This window comes from Erpetoichthys calabaricus, chromosome 9, assembly GCF_900747795.2.
Source record: "Erpetoichthys calabaricus chromosome 9, fErpCal1.3, whole genome shotgun sequence".
In the NCBI taxonomy this organism is placed as follows: Eukaryota; Metazoa; Chordata; class Cladistia; order Polypteriformes; family Polypteridae; genus Erpetoichthys; species Erpetoichthys calabaricus.
In genome coordinates this window covers 14,355,298-14,378,354 of record NC_041402.2, presented here as the reverse complement: position 1 = coordinate 14,378,354, position 23,057 = coordinate 14,355,298, and the positions used below count along the sequence as shown (strand labels likewise).

At 44.3% G+C, this 23,057-nt stretch overlaps 1 protein-coding gene across 1 annotated transcript in view; it reads left to right on the top strand.

The window, feature by feature from the left end:
* LOC114657374 (protein crumbs homolog 2-like) overlaps positions 1-23,057 on the top strand; it is a 309,325-nt gene that overhangs the window by 242,845 nt on the left and 43,423 nt on the right. Inside the window, exon 9 of the mRNA XM_051931950.1 lies at positions 1,234-1,347. Coding sequence (XP_051787910.1) covers positions 1,234-1,347 — 114 coding nt within the window. The remainder of the gene's footprint in view (positions 1-1,233; positions 1,348-23,057) is intronic.

Sequence of the window (23,057 nt, the reverse complement as noted above, 5' to 3'; positions counted from 1 at the left end):
GTAATAACAGTAATAATAATACTACTAATGATGCCAGAACAGTATATAATCTCAAAATGAGTCCTTTGTGCAGTAAATCTTAAAGTACGGTGAAAGGCACAATCCAGCGTCACAGTTGGCACAATAATCGCATGTTTCTTTTAGGATTTTCTTTCCAGATTTTTTTGTACTCCACACATCAAGGCACTATATAACCTGACATTGTGTTAGCCTTCTTAATGGCTTCTGAACACTCTCAGTTGATCGTGATGAGTCCACTACGACTCCTAAATCCTTCTCTTAAGGTGGACTTTCCATTTTCAGACCTCCCATTGTGTATTCAAACCTAACAGTTTTACTTCCTACACGTAAAACTTTACATTTACTAACATTAAATGTCATCCTCCATAATTATGTTAAATAATCAACCAGTATGTCCCCTTAGCCGCTCTGAACTCATTTCACAGCACCTCCCCATCCAGCAGCATAATATCAAGGAGGCAGAGAAGAACATCTTGAATCTTTGACAGAAAACTAAAATATTCTCTGGTAGGAATGTGTGCAATGTCTGAGGGAGGTTGGAAGCAAGCGATTGGATTCATTGGCACATTCCAAGAATTGGCTTCTGTAAGAGAATCAGACAGCAGCAATAGGAGGTGGGGTACCAGCCTGGTCACCTCATATAACTGGTTTGGAAGAAATAAAAAATAAAATAAAGAAAATACACGCAGTAATTGCAAAGACGTCTGTGCAGACACAAATTCACAAAAGAACTGACAAAGATGGAGGAGCTTCCAGGTTTGTGTCCTTCCAGCAGGAAGAGGCGGGTCCAAGTGGACGGACACAGGAAGTGATGTCAGAGGTATTATAGCCGCCAATCACCCTGTCTGCAAAGGGAGGAAGACCAAAAAGCATTAGGATACAGCGCCAACCCCTGGAGCGTCAGTGCAATTACAGTCACTAGAGCCCTTCAGCTGTCTCCTATGTGCACATGCGTGACACTTCCCATAAAGACATTGACAAGAATGAAAACATCAAGGGGGGTCAGCATCAATGAGATTAAGAGAACCTCATTAGAAGAATAAACATTTCCGCTTGGGGCATCTGGGGCACTTTCTCAGATCATCGGAATATTCAATAATTGACTGATTGTTTAACAGTATGCTTGCAAATTGTGTACTATTTAACTCAAGATATAAGTCACAGGGTGGTGAAGTTGTCTGATTTTATGTCTTTTTGTAACCTCCACCACAGGTGAGAACTGCTCCATCAACATTGACGAGTGTGCTTCCATGCCTTGCCAGAATGGTGGCAGCTGTAAGGATGGAATCAGAGAATATGCCTGCCTGTGCCCGCCTGGATTTACAGGTACTGTCTTGTCTGTAGTATGGGGATGCTATCAAAACTGTGAAAAGCCTCATTGTGACGGCTCAAAGCCTACTCTCTAAAGCTGCTTTATCTGAATAGAGTGACTGTGTGGTGATGACCAGCAGAGGGCACTGCTATTTATTGATTCTTATTTTATTTTTTGGTTTGCATTTGTTTTTTCTGACATCTTAGAGGCAACTGAAGTCAAAGCAGAAGTTTGTTTTATGTGGATGGAGTAGTAATACCCCTAGTAGCTAAAGCGTTATGAGCAAATCTCCATAAGAATAAGTGGGCAATAGCAGTGCATCCTTGTTATGTGGAAGTCACTTTGGATGAAACATCCATCCATCCATCCATTTTCCAACCCGCTGAATCCGAACACAGGGTCACGGGGGTCTGCTGGAGCCAATCCCAGCCAACACAGGGCACAAGGCAGGAACCAATCCCGGGCAGGGTGCCAACCCACCACAGGACACACACAAACACACCCACACACCAAGCACACACTAAGGCCAATTTAGAATCGCCAATCCACCTAACCTGCATGTCTTTGGACCGTGGGAGGAAACCGGAGTGCCCGGAGGAAACCCACGCAGACACGGGGAGAACATGCAAACTCCACGCAGGGAGGACCCGGGAAGTGAACCCAGGTCCCCAGATCTCCCAACTGCGAGGCAGCAGCGCTACCCACTGCGCCACCGTGCCGCCCCTTGGATGAAACAACAACTAAATAAATAACAGAATGCCAAGTTAGCAGCCAACTCTGTTGTTTACCTCAGTTTGATTTTTATGTCAGCTTCATGACAAGGCCTGGAACTGCAGCCGCACAGATTAGTGAGTCAGGGCTTCTGTGTGGGGTGTCTGTCTGTCTATTATATAGTGCCTTTCATATCTATCTATCTATCTATCTATCTATCTATCTATCTATTATATAGTGCCTTTCATATCATCTATCTATCTATCTATCTATCTATCTATCTATCTATCTATCTATCTATCTATCTATCTATCTATCTATCTATCTATTATATAGTGCCTTTCATATCATCTATCTATCTATCTATCTATCTATCTATCTATCTATCTATCTATCTATCTATCTATCTATTATATAGTGCCTTTCACATCTATCTATCTATCTATCTATCTATCTATCTATCTATCTATCTATCTATCTATCTATCTATCTATCTAATGTGCACATAACGTATTTCACCCTGTTGGACGTTTTCTCTGTCACGGATCAACAGATAGTCTTTAATGTCCAGGTGAAAACAGATCTCTTCAAAGCGGTCTAAGTGATTTACAAACATGTACGGTTGACGGCACAACTGGATGAGTAGACATGAATTTTGTGACACGGGTAACGTGAGTTTTTTTTCGTGAACGGTTTGCTGTTGTTCAGCGTTGGTCATCATGGACTTCTCTTCTCTCAGAAACTTTGCTGTCTCCTTTCTGCATGACCACGTGAGACTAAACATTTTCCTCGGCCATCACCACAAATGAAATGGGGTAATGAACAAACTCACAATATCCTGTTTGGGGGGAGTTTCTCTTTAGGTGGTCCAGTCAAGTGGACCTTTATGCCTTCCAGACCCATTTGTGAATGAGGTTGCGCCTCTATGGAGGACTCATGCTGACAGGAGGATACGGCACATTGGGGTTAATCTCTTCTTTATGAGACGCTAATCCCAAATTAGCTGCAGTACGTAATCCTATTATTGCCCATCTTGGCGTGAGGAAGTGGCTTTGCTGACACGTTGTATATTTCATACTGCGCCTCTCATCTTCTGGATCTCGCACCTTCTCTTCATTGTGTTTATGACCGACCAGGTTTACATCCACTGTCAGAAAACGAGTGTCAAGCAATGCCTGACTGATATTCTGCCAACCTGGCACTGCTTGTGCAACCCCTGAGTTGAGTTGGTGCACCGATTTTCATTACTTTAAGCCATTAATCCCATGCTGGGTGGATCAAGACTCGTGTGGGGGGCTACCAGGACATTAGATCTGTTACCCTAGCCGGGTACTGATCTGACCCTCCAGTTGCCAAGATGTACTGTAAGCTCGTAATGGCTGAGTCTGCAGAAATGGGCAAGGAGAGGAATGTGGATAAGTAGGGTGTTGGGTGTCAGTGGCAGTACCCTCCGCACACTCTGGTTTGGCTTGTTTTTAGTCCTCATGCTCATTGTAGTTGCACTTGTGATGAAAATGAGATTTTTAACTCAGAAGGACAGAAGCGTTCAGAAAGCAGCGATTCATTCCTGATAGTCGAAGGTCAGGTTAGAGGAACGTCACTCTTGTTTCCAAAAGAATGCACATCCCTCTTCTTAGTATTTACCTGGCGACTTATTCATCATTTTGTTTCATAGCAGATTCCTTTACGTACTGTGAGCCACTGGGGGCACTTGTGAGACAGCAGTAGGCCCAAAAATATACACAAAGCAAAAAGGTGAAGTCCACAACCCCAGAGATTTACTGAGGACGGCCAGGAGTTGAGTTGGTGCACCACAAGGGGAGCAGAATGATGAAGCACATGCTGAAGAACAGCAAAACTCTCCTCTCTTGTCTCGCCTTGACCACACACTCTGCTCTTTTACTGTCCCACCTCACCTCCTGAGCCTCCTTCTGCTCTACTTCAGGAGAGCCCTGGCTTCATCACAACTCCAGCTTCCAAGCTTACCTCTGTCCAGGTAGGAGGTCCTTTGAAAAGGGTAGCCCCGGACCACTTCCAAGGGTGATACCAAACTGACTGATTGAGCAGTTCCGGGTCCTCTCTAAGCCCTTGCAGGGCGTCTCCCTAAAGAGCCAAGCACCCATACTTCTGACTGGAGCACAACTGCAGGCTCATGCTGCTCCTCAGTGGCCTGGAGGACTAATGGCTGGCTTCTTGAACTTTTTCCAGCCAACTTTAATACACCGTCCAGGAAGGGGACCTTCTCCCAGCTCCCAGGGGGCTCACTGGTCTCCCGTCTAGGCAATGGTTCAATCCAGCTCCCACACAGTACAGTGCTTCTAATCGCTTTGCTGTCCTTGACAATACACCTTGATTAAAGGATAAGTGTCTGTCTGTCCGTCCAGTTGTAATGGCGTATGACAAACATTTGTAGTAATAAAATTCATTGCATTTGTCATTCCAACAGATAGTGCATCACAAATGTTTGTAGTAATAACATGCATTGCACTGGTAATTCCAACAGATGGCACATCTCAAACATTTGTAGTAATAAAGTGCATTGTATTTGTCATTCCAACAGATGGTGCATCACACACATTTTGCACTTGTCATTCCAAAAGATGGTACATCACAAACATTTGTAGTAATAAAATGTATTGCATTTGTCATTCCAACAGATGGTGCATCACAAGCATTTGTAGTAATGATGAAATGCATTGCATTTGTCATTCCAACAGATGGTGCATCACAAACATTTTGCATTAGTCATTCCAAAAGATGGCACAAAACAAACATTTGCAGTAATAAAATGCATTGCATTTGTCATTCCAACAGATGGTGCATCACACATATTTTGCACTTGTCATTCCAAAAGATGGCACATCACAAACATTTGTAGTAATAAAATGTATTGCATTTGTCATTCCAACAGATGGCGCATCACAAGCATTTGTAGTAATGATGAAATGCATTGCACTGGTCATTGCAACAGATGGTTCATCAGAAGTGTTTATAGTAATAAAATGCATCTCATTTGGCATTCCAACAGAAGGCGCAAACCCTGCTGGACAGCACTCAGTTCTGATGAGGTTGCTCATAGCATCACCCTCTTCTTCCTGTGTCTGAGCCCGTTCTGCACTTATCCACACACAACACCCTGAACGTCCACCTCTTTTAGTTTGATGCCCATCCTCTTATCTAGGACCTTATCAAATGTTCTCTGAAGGTCAAGATAGATATCATTATTAAGTAGGGCTAGAAGTGGTTGTATTCCAATGTTATTATTAGCAGTGATGATCACGTGTAGGAGTCATAGTCAATACTGTTATTACTAGAAGAAGCAGCAGTAGCACAAGAAGGGCAGTTGAAAATGGAAATCTACTTATGGGCTCCTCTGACTTTTCCCTGACTACTCCTAGTCCTTGGATGTCCAAACATATCACAACATGGTGGTCCAGCACAGAGTGTTGTCATCTCCCATCCCTTGGACTTAATGTCCTACTCTGGGTTATGTCCTGCGTCTCCATTTTTTCTGTTTTTTTGGAGTTTGTAGAATTCCATTCCAGATTTATCCTGTTGGGTCTCACAGTCACTTTCTTAACATGGGTTGGGAGTAATGAGATGTTTACAGTTGGCACAAAACTGGTGAAATGAAGGAAAAAAAGGAAAGAGTGAGCAGCTTCAGAAATGTATTTGCCAAGTCAGTGCAGTAGTTGGTTTAACCACAAGGGGCGCCACTGAGCCTCAAACCACAGTCACAGTAATCCCAAAACACAAATTCTAATTCAGATATTTACCTCCAATGCCTTCTTTACAAGAATACCATTTAAATAAATCAGTTGCCCTCCAAGAGTGTCATCCACTGCCTTCCGACTGTCACATGATTTTTGTAAGTCAACCCAGGAACTGCTTCCGGTTTCCTGCCCAAGTCCTCTGAAGCACTTCCTGGTCATGTGTAAACCAGGCCGGTCCTCCCCCGGCAGCGCCCTCTGGTGGTCCCCAAAAGACTCTTGACAGGACTGCATCACCGGACTCCACCTTGTGGGTGTCCTGATCTGGTTCAGCTCTGAGAACACTGCCACCTGCTGTACGGGGGAATGGACTGCTCCTGGTGAGCCTTTTTGCCCACGATCGCTCCATTATGGCCTCCTGGCCGAGTATGAGTCCTTCCTTTATCCCAACCAGGATGCCTGTCCTTCCTTCCGGGCATCTGCAGTGGGTTTATGGTTGAGCAGAGGTCTCTGAAAAGGATTATTAACCCTCTAAGAATTGGTGTGAGGCCACCCATGATCTCCATTTTGTGAGTGACCCTTATTCCTCATGCTGGCAGGTCCTATCAGTGTTTACGTTGCTTTTCAGATATCAGCTGAACCTCTGCTTCTCTTCATAAGACACGTCTCCCCATCTCTACCCGGTCACTTTGACTGCTTCAGGATGTTGGGGCTGATTGATTGCGTAAACAGAGATTAGCATGCCTTCAAACGGTGGGCTTACCAGCACACATCATGAGAAAACTGATGGAGCCAAACAAGCCCCCCATCAACCCCAACCTCCTCAATCAAATTATCACAGCATTTCAACGGACACCTCACTGGTGGTCAGTACAAGTGACAGAGGGACCGAGTGTGGATTTTAACCAGACGCCCCTATTGACGGCCCTTTCAATAGGAATTAATGAAGAGGACTGAGATAAAGTCCTCACCTGCCCCTCTCCAGGCATCCAGCTGACGTCAGTACAGCCTCAGGTTCAGAGCACTGAGCCCAAGTGCCGCACACCGGTGGACAAACGGACCAGGACATCATTGGTCTCACTGTCCTGCTGGAAGTGGACCACCCCCGACTTCAGCACTCAAGTTCAAGTGAATGATTTCCAACTCCTGGGATACACTCGGCCCCCTACTGCTCGGTGGACCTTAGCCTTGAAGAACACGATGTTCATCCTGGCGCCGGCTAATCCTCTTGGACGGGTGTTATCAGTGCTGCTTTCGGACGGGTCCCAAATCATCCACTCAAACCTAGTTTTTTTATCACATACTTGAAATATTAGTCGTTGCATTCCTCATTATGGTTTACAAAAAAATCAAGAATAATACATCACAAAAAAAAAAAAAAATGTAAATCTGTGTGTGTGAGATGAGGTGATGAGCACTACGGGGTGCTGAGGAGTGCCCAGTAAGCTACTAGCGTGGCATTAGAAACCCTGATGTTATCTGACAGCTGGTACTTTTACAAAATGGCATTTTCCTTCTACAGAGTAGAGGATAGGAGGATTTTATTACAAATTTTAGACTGGCAATGCCAGGTACAGTACAAACACACCCATTTTCTTTATACTTATCCATATATTGTGACCTGTAGGGGGCGCACCTGAACCCCAAACACCCGGGCACAACCAAACCACAGTTTTGCAGGTCCAAGGAAAGATGTTTTCTTCAAATAAAATACCTCTATAGGTGCTTATCACCTGATAAAGCAGCCACAGTTTCATTTCTTTCCTTTCTTTTCCTTTTCAATGCCCACTCTCCCTCCGAGCAAACCACTCGGACTGCTGGATGAGGCAGACTGGCTGCTTTTCAACACAAACCCTGGAGGACTTCCTGTGCTACAAGACTGCCACCTGGAAGCACTTCTGGGTCCACTGGAACCTCTGTAACAGGGGAGCCTGCTCCCACCAGCTCCCCCTAGTGGCACCCGAGGACCCCAGCAAGACTACAATGCCCATACAGCCCTGTGGGTGTCCAAATGAGAGCCATACCAGAGAGACACTGCCACCTGGTGTACTGGGGGAACACAAAGCCTGGAGAGACTGCCACCCTCTGGTCTTTCCTCATAATGGCCACCTGACTAGTAAAGGTACCACTAACCAACCTGCTCAGGATACCCGTCCATCCATCCATCCATTCATGTCCTTCCTTTATCATTGCTTCCTGGCCAGGTAAGAAACCATCCACTGTGGCTTGGGTGGCAGTCAACTGTGTCTTCTATAACAATATATATACAGTATATACTGTATATATATCAATAATAATAATAATACATTTTATTTATATAGCGCCTTTCCCATGCGCAAGGCACTTACAGAATATAAGAAAGAATGGCAGGGTATACAGTATATAGCATTTTACAAACCAGATAAATAAATAAAGAAGATTAAGACAGTAAATTCAGAGATAAAGCCTAACAGACAACATAATTGATGGTCTCGCACACACATACAGGTTACATGAGCATCTTGACAGAGAGGTAAACTGAGAGAAGGGTAATAAAGTCAAGTAGAGCTAAAAGCCTTCCTGAACAGATGAGTTTTGAGTTGTTTTTTAAAAGAATTCATGGAGTCAGCTGATCTAATTAATTTTGGTAGGTCATTCCAGAGTCTGGGCGCTATACAGCTGAAGGCCTTGTCACCCATGGAGTGTAGATATATATATATATGTGTGTGTGTATATAAATATATATGGAAGAGAAGGTCTGTGATACGGTTTGCATATTTGCAGTTGGAGATCCACGAAGGGAGAAAAAAACGAATCACGTATCATAAAATAGTTTTATTCCTGAGCTTTCAACCCCTATCAGGGGTCTTCATCAGAGGATAATGCTTAGACTTACAAGAATCAAAGGCAATATATAGCAACACATTCAGTTTGGGGGGGGGGGTGTCGGTGACTAAGTCAGTATGATCGGGGGGGGGGGGTCCTTCTTAAATTGGCATATGCTGGATTTATGTCCAAGTGTCTGTTGATGGCGTTTTCATCTGATAGCCAAGACTACACAGAAGACGCCAATGGAATCAGCATACAATCAACTTAAATCAGAACCCCCACCCCACCTGGCATTCACTCCCGTATCACCATAATGTGTCAGAAGGCACTGCACGCACCCTGACCAAGTGGGGCATCAGAATAGCACATAAACCCACGAACAATCTGCGCATGGTCCTGTTTAATGCTAAAAACAAGAAATCGACAGCCGAAACACGAAACGCAGTTTATAGTATTCCATGCAATTCTTGCTCAGCGGTATACATAGGACAAACGTCAAAAAGAATCTCAACACGTGTACAGGAACATCGCAACGCCGTCAGAAGAAAGGACGCACTATTTTTGATATATACACATACTAAATCGACAGGACACACATTCAACTGGGACAACGTAAAAGTAAAATTTAAGGCCAATACTAAAAGTGCCAGAGAGTTGGCCGAGTCTTGGCTATCAGATGAAAACGCCATCAACAGACACTTGGATATAAATCCAGCATATGCCAACTTAAGAAGGACATGTACACAATGATTAAACTATACAACCCACCCCCCCCCCCCACTTGATCATACTGACTTAGTCACCTCCACCCACTGAATGTGTTGCTATATATTGCCTTTGATTCTTGTAAGTCTAAGCATTATCCTCTGATGAAGACCCCTGATAGGGGTTGAAAGCTCAGGAATAAAACTATTTTATGATACGTGATTCGTTTTTTTCTCCCTTCGTGGATCTCCAACTGCAAATATATATATATATACTGCCTGCTTGGAGCCTCCTGTCCGGCTAAGGAGCTATCCCCTCTTCTGATCAGGATGATATTCCAACCCATGCAGCATTTACTATTTATATATATATATACTGTGGGCCTGTAGGGCCTGTAAGTCACTGCGCACTGGAGAGATTCAGAAGGACTGGAAAATAGCAAATATCATCCCATTATATGAAAAGGGTGACAGGGCAGATCCAAGCAACTATAGGCCAGTGAGCTTAACATGCATCACAGGAAAATTAATGGAAGGAATTATTAAGGATAAGATTGAGCGACACCTGGCAAGGACAAGAGTTATTAGGAACAGTGAGCATGGGGTCAGAAGAGGGAGGTCGTGTTTTACTGACATGCTGAAATTCTATGAGGAATCAATAATAGGATATGATCAAAGTGGAGCAGATGATATTATTTATCTGGACTTTCAGAAAGCATTTGATAAGGTGCCAAATGAGAAGTTGGGCATCAAATTAAAACAAGTGGCAGTTCAGGGTGATGTTTTTAGATGGGCGCAGAATTGGCTTAGACACAGGAAGCAGAGGGTGATGGTGTGAAGAACCTCATTAGAACTGACCGATGTTAAGAGAGGTGACCAGCAGGGGTCAGTGCTAGGGCTGCTGCTATTTTTAATAGATATGAATGATTTAGATAGGAATATAAGTAACAAGCTGGTTAAGTTTACAGATGATACCAGGATAGGCGGATTAGCAGATAATTTGGAATCCGTTATATCATCACAGAAGGACTTGGGCAGATTTGTGGCAGATGAAATTTAATGTCAGTAAATGTAAAGTATTACACATAGGAAGTAAACATGTTGGGTCTGAATACACAATGGGCGGTCGGAAAATCGAGAATCCACCTTATGAGAAGGATTAAGGAGTCATAGTGGACTCTAAGCTATCGACCTCCTGACAGTGTTCAGAAACCATTAAGAAAGCTAACAGAATGTCAGGTTATATAGTGCCTTGATGTGTGGTGTACAAGTCACAGGAGGTTCTGCTCAGGTCTTTATGACACACTGGTGAGGCCTCATCTGGAGTCCTGTGTGCAGTTTATTTATTTAATTTATTTATAAAGCACTTTAAAAACAACCTCAACGCTGACCAAAGTGCTGTACAAAGAAAAACAACACATAAACACATAAGAGCTGAAGACATTCTTAATAGAAAGTATAAAAAGTATACAGATAGCCAACATATTATACAGGGTTAAAAGCCAGAGAGTAAAAATGTGTTTTTAAAAAGGATTTAAAGGCAGCTAGCGAAGGAGCCTGCCTAACGTGCAATGGCAAATCGTTCCAGAGTTTTGGGGCTGCAACTGAAAAAGCTCGATCACCTCGGAGTTTGCATCGTGTCTTGGGAACGCGTAAAAGCATCTGGTCTGCTGACCTGAGGGAGCAAGATGGTACGTAAGGGTGCAGCAGTTCCGACAAATAAAGAGGGGCACACCCATTAAGAGATTTAAAAACAGTTTTGGTCTCCAGGCTACAAAAAGGACATAGCAGCACAATAAAAGGTCCAGAGAAGAGCGACAAGGCTGACTCCAGGGCTACAGGGGTTGAATTATGAGGAAAGATTAAAAGAGCTGAGCCTTTACAGTTTAAGCAAAAGAAGATTAAGAGGTGACCTGACTGAAGTGTTTAAAATTATGAAGGGAATTAGTCCAGTGGATCGAGACGATGACTTTAAAATGAGTTCATCAAGAACACGACGACACTTGTTAAGGGGAAATTTTGCACAAACATTAGGAAGTTTTTCTTTACACAAAGAACGATAGACACTTGGAATAAGCGACCGAGTAGTGTGGTAGACAGTAAGACGTCAGCGACTTTCAAAACTCGACTTGATGTTTTGTTTTTTTTTTTGGAACTTGAAATTTTCCCTCGTGGGATTTCACTTTCAGCAAACAACAAATCTTTTAATTCCCGCGGATACGCCTCTTCATTGGGTAGAAACACTACTTTTTTTTCCCTGATGGCAACACAAATTAGACGATCTACAAGTCTCTGACTTAAAGTTTAAATCTGAACAATATATTCGATCTCTTTTCACTGTTCCATTATTTCCCCGAGTAATACTTTTCGTTTGTTTGCGCTCATGTGATCTTTACTATCCTTTTTTTGAGACTTTCGAATTTTCGTACTTCCATTATCTCTAACCTGCTCTGCATGTGTATCGCACCAAGGTTTTTGAATTCTTTATGACGTTCTACTTTGTCATCTACTCTTTCTCTTTTATTTCCGGCCCCAAGTGTGGTTAAATCTCTTGGTACAAAGACTCGCCTCGAGGGACGTGAAAGTGTCCTTCTGAGAAAGCCACATCTCGTCTCTCTTCCTAAGATTTTTTTATTATAATAGAGAGACATTAGGCCTGTCAAAGTTGAAGCATTAATGCCTGTGATTACCTTTAAAGGTTGTGGACCTCCAGCCCCGGACACAGACAGGCAAACACCAATGGTTCCAACACACACGTTTATTTGCAGTCCACTAAACAGTCCCGCACAGCACACCGTGCTGTCACCCTTAAGTCCTAGCCTTCCAATACGCCTTCCTTCACTCCTCTCCTCCGAGCTCTGTCCTCTTCCTCCCGACTCCGGCTCCCTGACTGGAGGGAGGCGGCCTCTTTTATCCCCACCTGGATGTGCTCCAGGTGCCCTCTGATACACTTCCTGCGGCACTTCCTGGTGTGGCGGAAGTGCCGCATGAACACCCGGAAGCACTCCTTCCACCAGCACCTCCGAGTATGGCAGAAGTGCTGACATCCAGGGCTCTACAATCTACTGGGCACCCCCTGGCGGTGCCCACTGGCCCATATATTGTTGAGCTTCCATGCTCAGCTCCCGTGGCTCCCATATAAACCAGGGCGGCTGCCCTCTCATGGTCCGGGGGAGGCATAGTCCCTCTCCCTGTCCTTCCAGGCGTCCCGGCTGGGCACAACCCCCAGCTGCCCACCACAAGGTATAACGTTATTATAACGGTACCCTTTGCCAGTAGTTTTCAAACTGGTAGCCACAGCAGCCGTGAATTATAAAATCCATTCCAATGTTAACGTTTCAATGAATGGTGGGGACTGAAGCGACAACTCTGTGATTTCATACAATGTCTGTCTCCTGTTTAGTAAACACCAACGCCCAGCACTTCCACAAATGGAGCAGCAGCGGTAAACTGACACACCAGGAACCTAACATTGACATCAGAGTGACTTCATGTCTGGTGTGGCCCAGTCTCGCTCTCAGTGTGACAGAAAGTGGCATCCCATCATTCACCATTCCCACTGTCCAGATCTGCAAAGACACTATGGACAATCCCAAAAAGACTCACCACTGGAATTTCCATAGAAGGCGTCTCTACCAAATATTGACTGAAGTTTGGGTTGGGGTGTTGGAGGAGTCAAAGCACATGGGACCCCCCATCAGCTCTCAAATTCTTTATAGGGTGTCACAGTGTGTCCCTGAGCTGAGGGTTCAAATCCTGTTTCTCTCCTATCTTGAAGGCATTCATGTTAGGTTAAGAAAAATCTCTAAATTATCACTAGCTGTTTGCATTAGTCTGCGGTGGGTTGGCTCCCTGCCCGGGATTGGTTCCCTGCCTTGTGCCCTGTGTTGGCTGGGATTGGCTCCAGCAGACCCCCGTGACCCTGTGTTTGGATTCAGCGGGTTGGAAAATGGATGGATGGATGGATGTTTGCATTAGTGCCCTGTGATAAACTGGCACCCTGTCCAAGTTTTGATCCCACCTTGTGCCCAGTATGGTAACAAAAGGGACGGATAATGCAGAATGTTAAGATTAGCATATTTCGCGTGGCTTTTTTATTTTTCAATCACATCCATCTATCTTTGACAACCATTTCATACAATGTAGGCTCCCAGGTGCAAAGCAGAGCACCCGGGCAAAGCGTGGAATACGTTCAACTACACAGGGTGTCCAGCATGCCAGGACTTAAAATGGACATTGCTGTCTATTCAGATAATTGTCTTTAATTGTTGAGTGGCTTTACACTTTAATTTTTCTAAGGATTTATTGAACCTCAGCGCTACCTGCTACTTTTAGCTGAAAAATTTTAAAGGGAGCACCAAAAAAAAGAACAGCATGTCTGTTGCTGTGGCACTCAGTGACTTTGTGGCATCTGAAATGATTAATAAAGTCCCAGGAGCTCGTCACGCTGAGCCACAGCATGTTGATGGACTCAGGTGTAAATGATCAGAAGCCCACTGTGAAGTACAGACGGACAGAACAGAAAGCAGAGAGGAGTCCCAGTGGGTAACAAATCGTTCTTGGAAGAGAATGTTTGAGTCAGTAAATGAAATGCACTTTGGATGAAAGTGTCAGTTACATTAGGAAAGCTAAAGTGAATATGGGCTATAAAAAAAACGAATAACATTCATACAGAAAATAAAATGCAGACCATCTTAGCATCTGAAATGAAAAAGGGGCGCGATAAAAAAAAAAAAGAAAAAAAAGGTTCCATTTTGAAGGCTCTCACTCCCGTCAGGACGTCTTCTCAAATGCAAACTAATTGCACTGGCGACAGCACCAGCAGGCATGACTGCCAGTGCCGGGGTGCGTGGGATACGCTGGTCAGCAAACATTCTTGATGTCAGGCTTGACAGAAGCCAGCTGGGAGCGAGAAACAGGCAGATGCAGATTAGGGCTCAGCCCAACTTGTGTTGGAGAGGGTCTTCAATCATATTCTTCGGTTTCATCTCTAATCACTTGTGCCTGAGCGTCACGGGAAGAAAAAGCGGCCGCTGAGCTTCGAGTTGGAGGGCATATCTGGTCTCTTCTGTGCCAATGACACCGACATCCACAGGGCAGCGGCAATGAGAGCGGTGTTCATTCAAGGGATCTGCTGCACTTTGTGTCTGATAACAGGTGACTGACGTGCGGGCTTCATTCCTGGCAGGTTTTTTTGGGGGGGGGGGGCAGTGGGGGCAGCAGGGCACAGCGCGCTACAGCGACATGAAGGCATCGGCACGTAACACAGCCTGGTGCTGATACTGGCAGTTTCAGCTAACTTTGTGGATATTGCATTGGAAGCCACTGGCCTCTCTTCTACTGCAGGCTTTGCATAACCGGGCTTTTCTCCCAAAACCTGCTGTCGGTGTTTGGTTCTGTTTGTTAATTATTGATAAAAGGAACAGCAAATCAAATCTGTCTGGGGTTTGTTTTTTAGAAAATATATGGATTAAATGTAAGAAGCAACTTCAGTAACAGATGTAACAGTAAAGAATTCAGATAAGCATAGTTAGGCTATTGTATGGTGAGTGTGTGTTACCTGTGTGTGTGTCTGTGTGTGTCAATGTAAAGTGTGTTTATTTATTTATATATTTATATATATATATATAATAAGAGAGAGACATGTCTGCGGTGGGTTGGCACCCTGCCTTGTGCCCTGTGTTGGCTGGGATTGGCTCCAGCGGACCCCCGTGACCCTGTCTATCTATTATATAGTGCCTTTCATATCTATCTATCTGTCTATCTATCTATCTATCTATCTATCTATCTATCTATCTATCTATCTATCTATCTATCTATCTATTATATAGTGCCTTTCATAGCTATCTATCTATTATATAGTGCCTTTCATATCTATCTATCTATCTATCTATCTATCTATCTATCTATCTATCTATCTATCTATCTATCTATCTATCTATTATATAGTGCCTTTCATATCTATCTATCTATCTATCTATCTATCTATCTATCTATCTATCTATCTATCTATCTATCTATCTATCTATTATATAGTGCCTTTCATATCTATCTATCTATCTATCTATCTATCTATCTATCTATCTATCTATCTATCTATCTATCTATTATATGGTGCCTTTCATATCTATCTATCTATCTATCTATCTATCTATCTATCTATCTATCTATCTATCTATCTATCTATCTATCTATCTATCTATCTATCTATCTATCTATCTATCTATGACTTGATTTAGGTGAGGCAGCGGACTTTCTTTTAAATTAGACCCAGGAACTGCTTCCGGTCTTCTGTCTAAGTTGTCTGAAACAATTCAGTGTCATGCGGAAACCAGGGCAGTCCTAACCCAGTAGTACCCTCTGCCGGTCCCCAAAGATCCCTCAATAGGGCTGTGTTTCCAGACTCCAAATCCCATGCCACTCCGTGGGTATCAAAATCGGGTTTAGTCCTGAGGAGCACTGCCACCTGTCATGTGGGGGAATGAACTGCTTCTAGCATGCACATTTGCCCAGTCCATCCATTATGGCCTCCTAGTCAGGTATGAATCCGTTATTTGTCACAGTCAGGATGCCTGACTATACTGTATATAATTACTGGGTGATTAATGTGACATGTGTAGTGCAAAGTGAAATGCTTACTTGGCATTTGTTAACCAGCATTCAACATGTCCCCACTTTTCAGCGCCATGATTAGTTGAGTATAACTATCTATTCTCAAAGCTTCCATTTTCCTTACCTGTGTGTGTTTGTATGATATGTGTGCAGTATACACACGGGACAATGCTAGTAGTACTACTCCTGTTCCTCTGTACAGTATAATTACATTATTATAAGTGCACTAGCTGTGCTACCTGCCAAAGACAGGTTGAAATCAAAGTAATCAACGTAAACTGTAGCATACATCTCTGTTATATGTCATTTGGTATGGGATATGTAAAAGCAGTGGTAATATTTCTGATGCATCATCTGTTGGAGTGACAGAGACATAGCAACCTGACAGACACTTATCCTTTTATTAAGGTGTACTAACAGTGCTACCCATCTAAGACGTGTTGAAATCCATTTAATCAATGTAGACCTCAGTGTTAATATGTGCAGTGCACCATGCAATGTATACATCTCTGTTAAAAGTAGTGGTAATGTTTGTGATGCACCATGTGTTGGAGTGACAAATGTAATGCATTTTATTACTACTAATGTTTGTGATGCATCATCTGTTGGAGTGACAAATGTAACGCATTTTATTACTAATAATGTTTGTGATACACCATCTGTTGGAGTGACTGAGACATAGCAATCAGACAGGTACACAGACACTTATCCTTTTATTACAGTGGATGAGTGTTATATGTATGTACAGTATATTTGTGTAGAGTGTGTGATATGTATATATTTTTATGGGTGATTGTTACATGTGTGTTATATGTATTTGTATGTGTGTGTTACATGTGAACACAGAGTATACTGTATGTACGAGGTCGATGGTGACACACACACAGTTTTGCAGCCCACCACTGTCTATGCGGGGTTTGCATTTCCTCCTCAGTTGTAGTTCATTTTTATTTTTATTGTCACACATGACTCCATGTTTGTCATATTTGACAACCCAAGTTCTCCCTGGCACTCGTGTTTGGATTAGTTTCACATTAACTCCATCTTGAGGCCGCTCCGGACAGGACCACCATTCCATCTTGAGTTTATTTCTGTCTTGCATGCAGTGTGACTCTGATAAGCCCCTCTGCTCTGCAGCTCCAGACCTGATAAATGGCATCAGAAACTGGATGGATGGCTTATTTATTTTTTGGGGCCTTTTTTCATGTTAATTGGATTCCTTTACTACTCTACTCTTGTATGCTGGTTCAGTTAAAGACAGAATAGCTAACAAAAAAAAAACAAACAAGAAAAGCAGGTGACCCCGGGGTCAGCTTTAATAAAAATGCCAGTGTGTGTAGAATGGGCTCTCGATAGCCTCGTCATGCCTTAATGAAGGAATTGGACTGATTGCACCAGTGATTTCCCTCATGTCGGAAAAAAGTCTTTGGGGCAGAAAACGGGGGAAAACAAACAATAGCAGAATGGGACGGCATGCCTGCCTATCCTCTGTCTTTAAAAGCAGCCCGCCGCCATTATTTCACCCTTTACGTCAATGCTTAGTGACAGCCCAATTAGCCGCAGCTTGCAAAGCCGGCTTTGCTTTTCTTTGCCCCGAGACGGACGCACACCTGCTCTCTCCAGGCAGACGCGTCTGAGAGTGTGGATGTCTGTTATGGACAGGCCTGCCCCTCGGAGGCTGGGAGCTGCCCAGTAGTCCACTTGCTGTGACTGGTTACACTAAACAATGAGTCTGGTGAGCACCTGGACTGCCACTGTCTGCACTCGGGGGACACTGGAGGGTGAGCCGTGCCAGTATCAGCTGGGCTTCATGCACTTGACTCTGAGAGTTTCATTAGAAGACAGATGGACCATGATGCTTTGCTAGACACGCTGAAGCACATTGGGTGTGGACACTTTCTGGATTGCCATATTTATCACCTATAATGTGATGTGAACAGCACATTGCTGCCACTTTTACCACCATTTCCTTATCGTTCCAGAGTCGTGGGTTCAAAAGGCCCGATCACTGCCTGTCTGGAGCTCGCATGTTCTCCTCATGCCCAGTGGGTCTTTTCTCTGGGGACTCTGATTTTCCTCTTATAAAATGCCAGGTAGGCTGACTCATCAATCCCACCCCTCCTTTATAAAATGGCGTACCGCTTCCCGAACTGAGCCGACCAACACTACTGCCCTACTAAACCAGCATAAGTACAGAAGCACACCAGCGGAAGCAAAAGTTGAGCTAAATGAGCATTGTTACCATAAAGTAAAATAAGGAATTGTACAAAACAAACAAAGCCTCCCAGTATACATACAGTGAACATAAATCATGAAACAAAACACTGAATAAAATACCCGACTAATACACAAATAAGAGAAAAAAAATATAATGAAACCAGAACCCTTTAAATATCCCGTTATACGTAATCATCTACAGTCCGTTATGGTGAAGGATACTCTGAGCCGGACCTCCTGTCCTGGGAATCGTAAAAACATCATGCTGGCCCGCCAGGTCCTCTCCCGAGTCACTCCACCACATCCAAAAGACAAGGAAGACGAGGCTTACTAAAACGAACCCAGGGTCACCTGACGTTTTCCAGCGAGTTGAGTGGCTTTCACTTCTTGCCTTTTTTGTGGCATCTGAGTTCTCCTTCTGGTGTGGCGCTCTCTTCTCTCACTTTCACCTTTCTCCCGTGTTGTGATGTGAGATTTTACATATAACTTGATGAATATTTTGTACTGTATATCTTTATTTGTAATTTAGACAAAGCAATGTAATTTAGTGTTTACCCCCCTCCCCCTTGGGAATGGGTCTGTTTGAATTTTACGACAGGATTTGGGGGATGTGTGTTTTAAATCAGTTTGGCAAGTGTTTCTTTGCTAAAGTCATTTCTAACCCCGCAAATGGGCTAAGGTGTACCTTAACATATGGTTTGGGGGCAGGTGTTAAGATGTTCTATTTCCCCCATTGGTCTGAGGTATGGCTGTTTGGAATTGGCTTGTCTCAGAGGCCTTTAAGTACTACGACGCCCTATTGGCTCTCGGGGTTGGACAGAACATCTGTAAATGTATGTGTTTAACCTCAGTATCTCTCTCTTACTAACCAACATCTGAAAGAAGCATCTCTCTTGCTAACCTGATGATGAAGACCACACAATGAAGAGCACAGCTCAGCAGCCATTTTGAACAGACATGTGGCTGAAAGCTGAGCACCAATGATGCCTTAACTAGAGACATTTAAGTAACTACAAGTCTGTGTGCCGCCTGAACTACATATCACCATTTAATCAGGTTGTATGGTTGCCAATATTCAAATATACTTTGCATTTTGTTATTATTTATGAATATTATCAATAGTACTATTACATTATTTAAACTGTAACTTAACTTCTGCTTGTCTTTTTACTACATCTAATTGCCTGAGGTTATAGATATAGAAGGGAAGGTGGGGATAAGTTATATACAATAGTACCTTATAAACAGTGGTAAGTCTGTGAGATTAGGCATTCTAAGGCTACATATTAATAATGCAATAGGGGAAAGTAGAGCAATATATATTACTCTACCAAGACAAAACACTCCCGCCACACATTTACATATGAGGGGGGAACTCAAAAATAATGAGAATTTTTTTTTGAAGGGGAGTTAGTTCTGACGTTTGCCGCTAGGTGCGTGTGTGAGACTGCCCTCTGCATCATTTGGCGTCCTTGAAGTGCTCAAGCGATTATGTGACCCAAATTGTGGCGATTGCATGAAGCCCAGCAGCCACCCTCCAGTGCCCCTCCCAAAGCACTACAAGCAGGCCCAGCAGAGACAGAGGCGGCCCAGATACTCATGACAACGCTCCCGTCCACACAGCATTGAGTGTGCGGCAGCTTCTCATGAAGCACAGGATTACAATGGCCCCCCTCCACTCCCTGCACCTTGCACCTTATGATTTTTTTTTTCTTAATTTCCAATAATGAAGAGGGATCTTAAAGGAAAGCATTTTCAGGATGCAGAGGAGGTCAAGAAGCAAATGACGGAGGCACTGACGGCTATCGCATCGCAAGAGTTGCAGAACAGTTTTGAACAATGGAAAAAGCGGTGGGACATGGGTATTGTGTCTCAGGGAGAATATTTTGAGGGTGATTCAATTTTGGAAATGTTCTGAGAAATATACAATTTTTTTTTTTTTTAAACAAATTCACTTTATTTTTGGGCCCCCCCCACCCCGACCCCGGGTTTGGTCGGCTCCTCCCACTTTGGCCGCTCCAAGCCAGGTGCTCTCTTCCCCATGAACCGTACAGCCATTCCACCATTAACAGGACGAGGGAAAGGTGCAACCTGCCAGTGACACCCACACATATCCATGACAGCCCCTACAATTTGTGAATTTCCCTTTGGGATTAATAAAGTATCTATCTGTCTATCTATCTACAATGGAGTGGAAAACCTCCAGTTATGTATTCGTGAGTCGGTGTCTTGCACCCCAAAGACAAGGCCGAGTCCCCAAACGTTAGCAGAATCGGCTTTATTCCATTCGAAACAGGAGCTACCATGCTACTATACATAGACACAGCAAACAGGCGGGCAGGGTGAGGGCCTGGTCAGTTGGCCAAGTTAAAATGTCCCCTGCATCACCCATCGGGCGACTGGCCCATTCTGTGTGGCAGCAGTCGGCTTGTAGTTGATTCTGTGGCGCTGCGAATCTGCGGCCGCCTCGGCGACGGACAAGCCACCCCTAACAGATGCGCAAGTCCCATTGGGGAGGGTCTTAAAAGAGTGCAGAGGTCTCATAATTTATACAGAGATGATGCTGAATTAAGTGGACAAAAATGATCAGGAGTGTTTAGGAGCATTTTGACCCGTTAAATCGTTTAGTATACGGTAGCATGCAGACGTGGACAAACGTGTTGACAAAGTGCCACATGCCTCCTGAAAACAACTGTCCCCCCTGTGTCTCTGCACGCCTCCGAAGTGTCATGAAGTAAAACAAAGCCAAGATCAAGTGTCGATAATTCTACAAAGATCTTCTAAAATGGCCTGCACACATTTGTTGGGACCCCTAGGAAAGACCCTAAATAACTGGACTGGAGTGATTTTTCAAATTAGCTGCTTTCTTAAATTTGTATCACACACACGTCTCCAATCGTGCAATCGGTCATTCAGCCAAGTTAAATGGAGAAAAGTCGTCCCTCTGCTGTTGGGATTGTCATTGTGTGTCCCTCACTGTACGTGGAGCAGAGAAAACAAAGGAGAGAGGAGATCAAGACGAGCTTGTCAAAGGTAATGGCTAAAAGACCACCACCACACAGTTTGATGTTCCAAACGCAGATAATATGAGGAAGCTGAAGGTGCACCGGCCATGGCCGCAAGAAGAAAATCAACCCCAGAATGGGTAGAAGGACAGTGAGAATGGCAGACAAAAAGCCAAGGACAACATTGAGGTGGACCCCCAAGTACTTGTAGGAGTGCACCACCTCTAGATCCACTCCTTGAATGGTGACCTGACACAGAGGCTTTGGTGTGTGATAAGCAGTTCCTTGGTTTTACTGATGTTAAGTTGCAGACACCACCAAGAAACAAAGTTCTCCCCCTGACTCAACTCCTCTGTTTCACCCCCCCCCTCCCTAATCAACAGACCCCATAAATGCAGAGAATGTCTAGAAGAGACCTGACCTGCTGTTGTATTTCAAGTCTAAGGTGCGCAGAATGTCGAGTAAAGCAGCCCCAGGCCTGGTCCTTGTGGTGCTCCAGTGTTGCCCTCACAGTCCTTGAGTCTCACAAATTGTGGTCTGCCTGACAGATACTCCATCATCCAGGAACCCACAGGCTCATCCACCTGCATCTCTCTGAGTAGACCCCTTAACAGTGTAATGGGACGCCCCTGTTGTATATGGTCCGGTGGAGCAGCCATGGGCTCCTCACTACCTCCCCCGGGATGCTTCCCTGGCTGACGATGGTGCCTCAGTTTCCCGCAGGGTTTCATGGGAGATGGAGTTCTCCACAACCCTGTGGGGATCTGGGATGGCCGCCAGGGGGTGCTGCATGGATCCTGGAACCCACCTGGACATCTCTACAGCCCCGCCCGGAAGTGCAATTAGCCACAGGTGATCAAGCACCTTCCGGGTGGGCTATAAAAAGGCCAGCATCCACCACTCAGCAGCCAGAATCGGGAGGAAGAGAACGAGGTTGCCTGGGAGGAGTGGTGGTGCAAGGTGGAGAGTTGTTGGTGTTGTATTTACGTGCTTTTGGGACTGTGTATTGCCTGTGGGGTTCATGGGGAAGATGTGCCACACAGGAGAAGAAAAATAAAAAGTGTGCTTGTTTTTACACGTGCCTTTGCATCAGTCTGTGCCAGTCTATATAGCGCCTTTTACAACAGGGAGAGCTGGATGGTACTGAAGGTGCTGGAGAAATCAAAAAATAGAATCCTCACAGTGTTGCCATTTGAGTCCAGGTGAGAATAAGCCTTGTGGAGCAGACTGATCATTTCGTCCTCTACTCCAGTCTTTGTCTGATAGACCAACTGTAGTGGGTCCAGGTGGTCTACCACAAGAGGACTCATGTAGTCCAGGACCAGCCTCTCAAAGATCTTCCTGATGTGAGGTGTAAGTGCCACTGGTCTGTAGCCATGAGGTGAAGAGGCGCCTGACGTCTTAGAACAGGAACAATGCAGGAGGTTTTTCCACGGCAGTGACACTTTCTGGAGCCTTAGGGACACAGGTGACAGAGGACATAACACAGTTGGTCAACACAGGCCTTAACTCGAGGACGGACTCCATCTGGTCCTGCAGCTTTTCCTCTGTGTGTAGCTTCCTCAGTTGTGTCCTCACTTGGTCTCCAGTTATGGACGCTGATGGTCAGAGGTGGGCTCCTCACTGGCCATTCCTACTGAAGTGGTAGTAGGGATAGTCTGGGGAGACTGGACATTGGGAGAAGGTGGCAGTGGAAGGGATAAATCTATTTAAAATTTTACAGGATGATTTAGAATTTTAAAGGGTAGATTGTGAACCTGCTAGAGTTTATAAATCTGATTTTCTTTTTTTTTTTTTTTGGCGCACCCATTTTCCTGTTTATTGATGTGTATATTTTCAGGCTTGAATCCGTGCAAACCTTTATAAACGAGACCCCCTGATCATTGTCACTGTAGGTCAGCAGGGTGCCACAGCTTTGGGCCTCCTCATTCTCTTCTCCTCACTCGGGTTCTCTCTT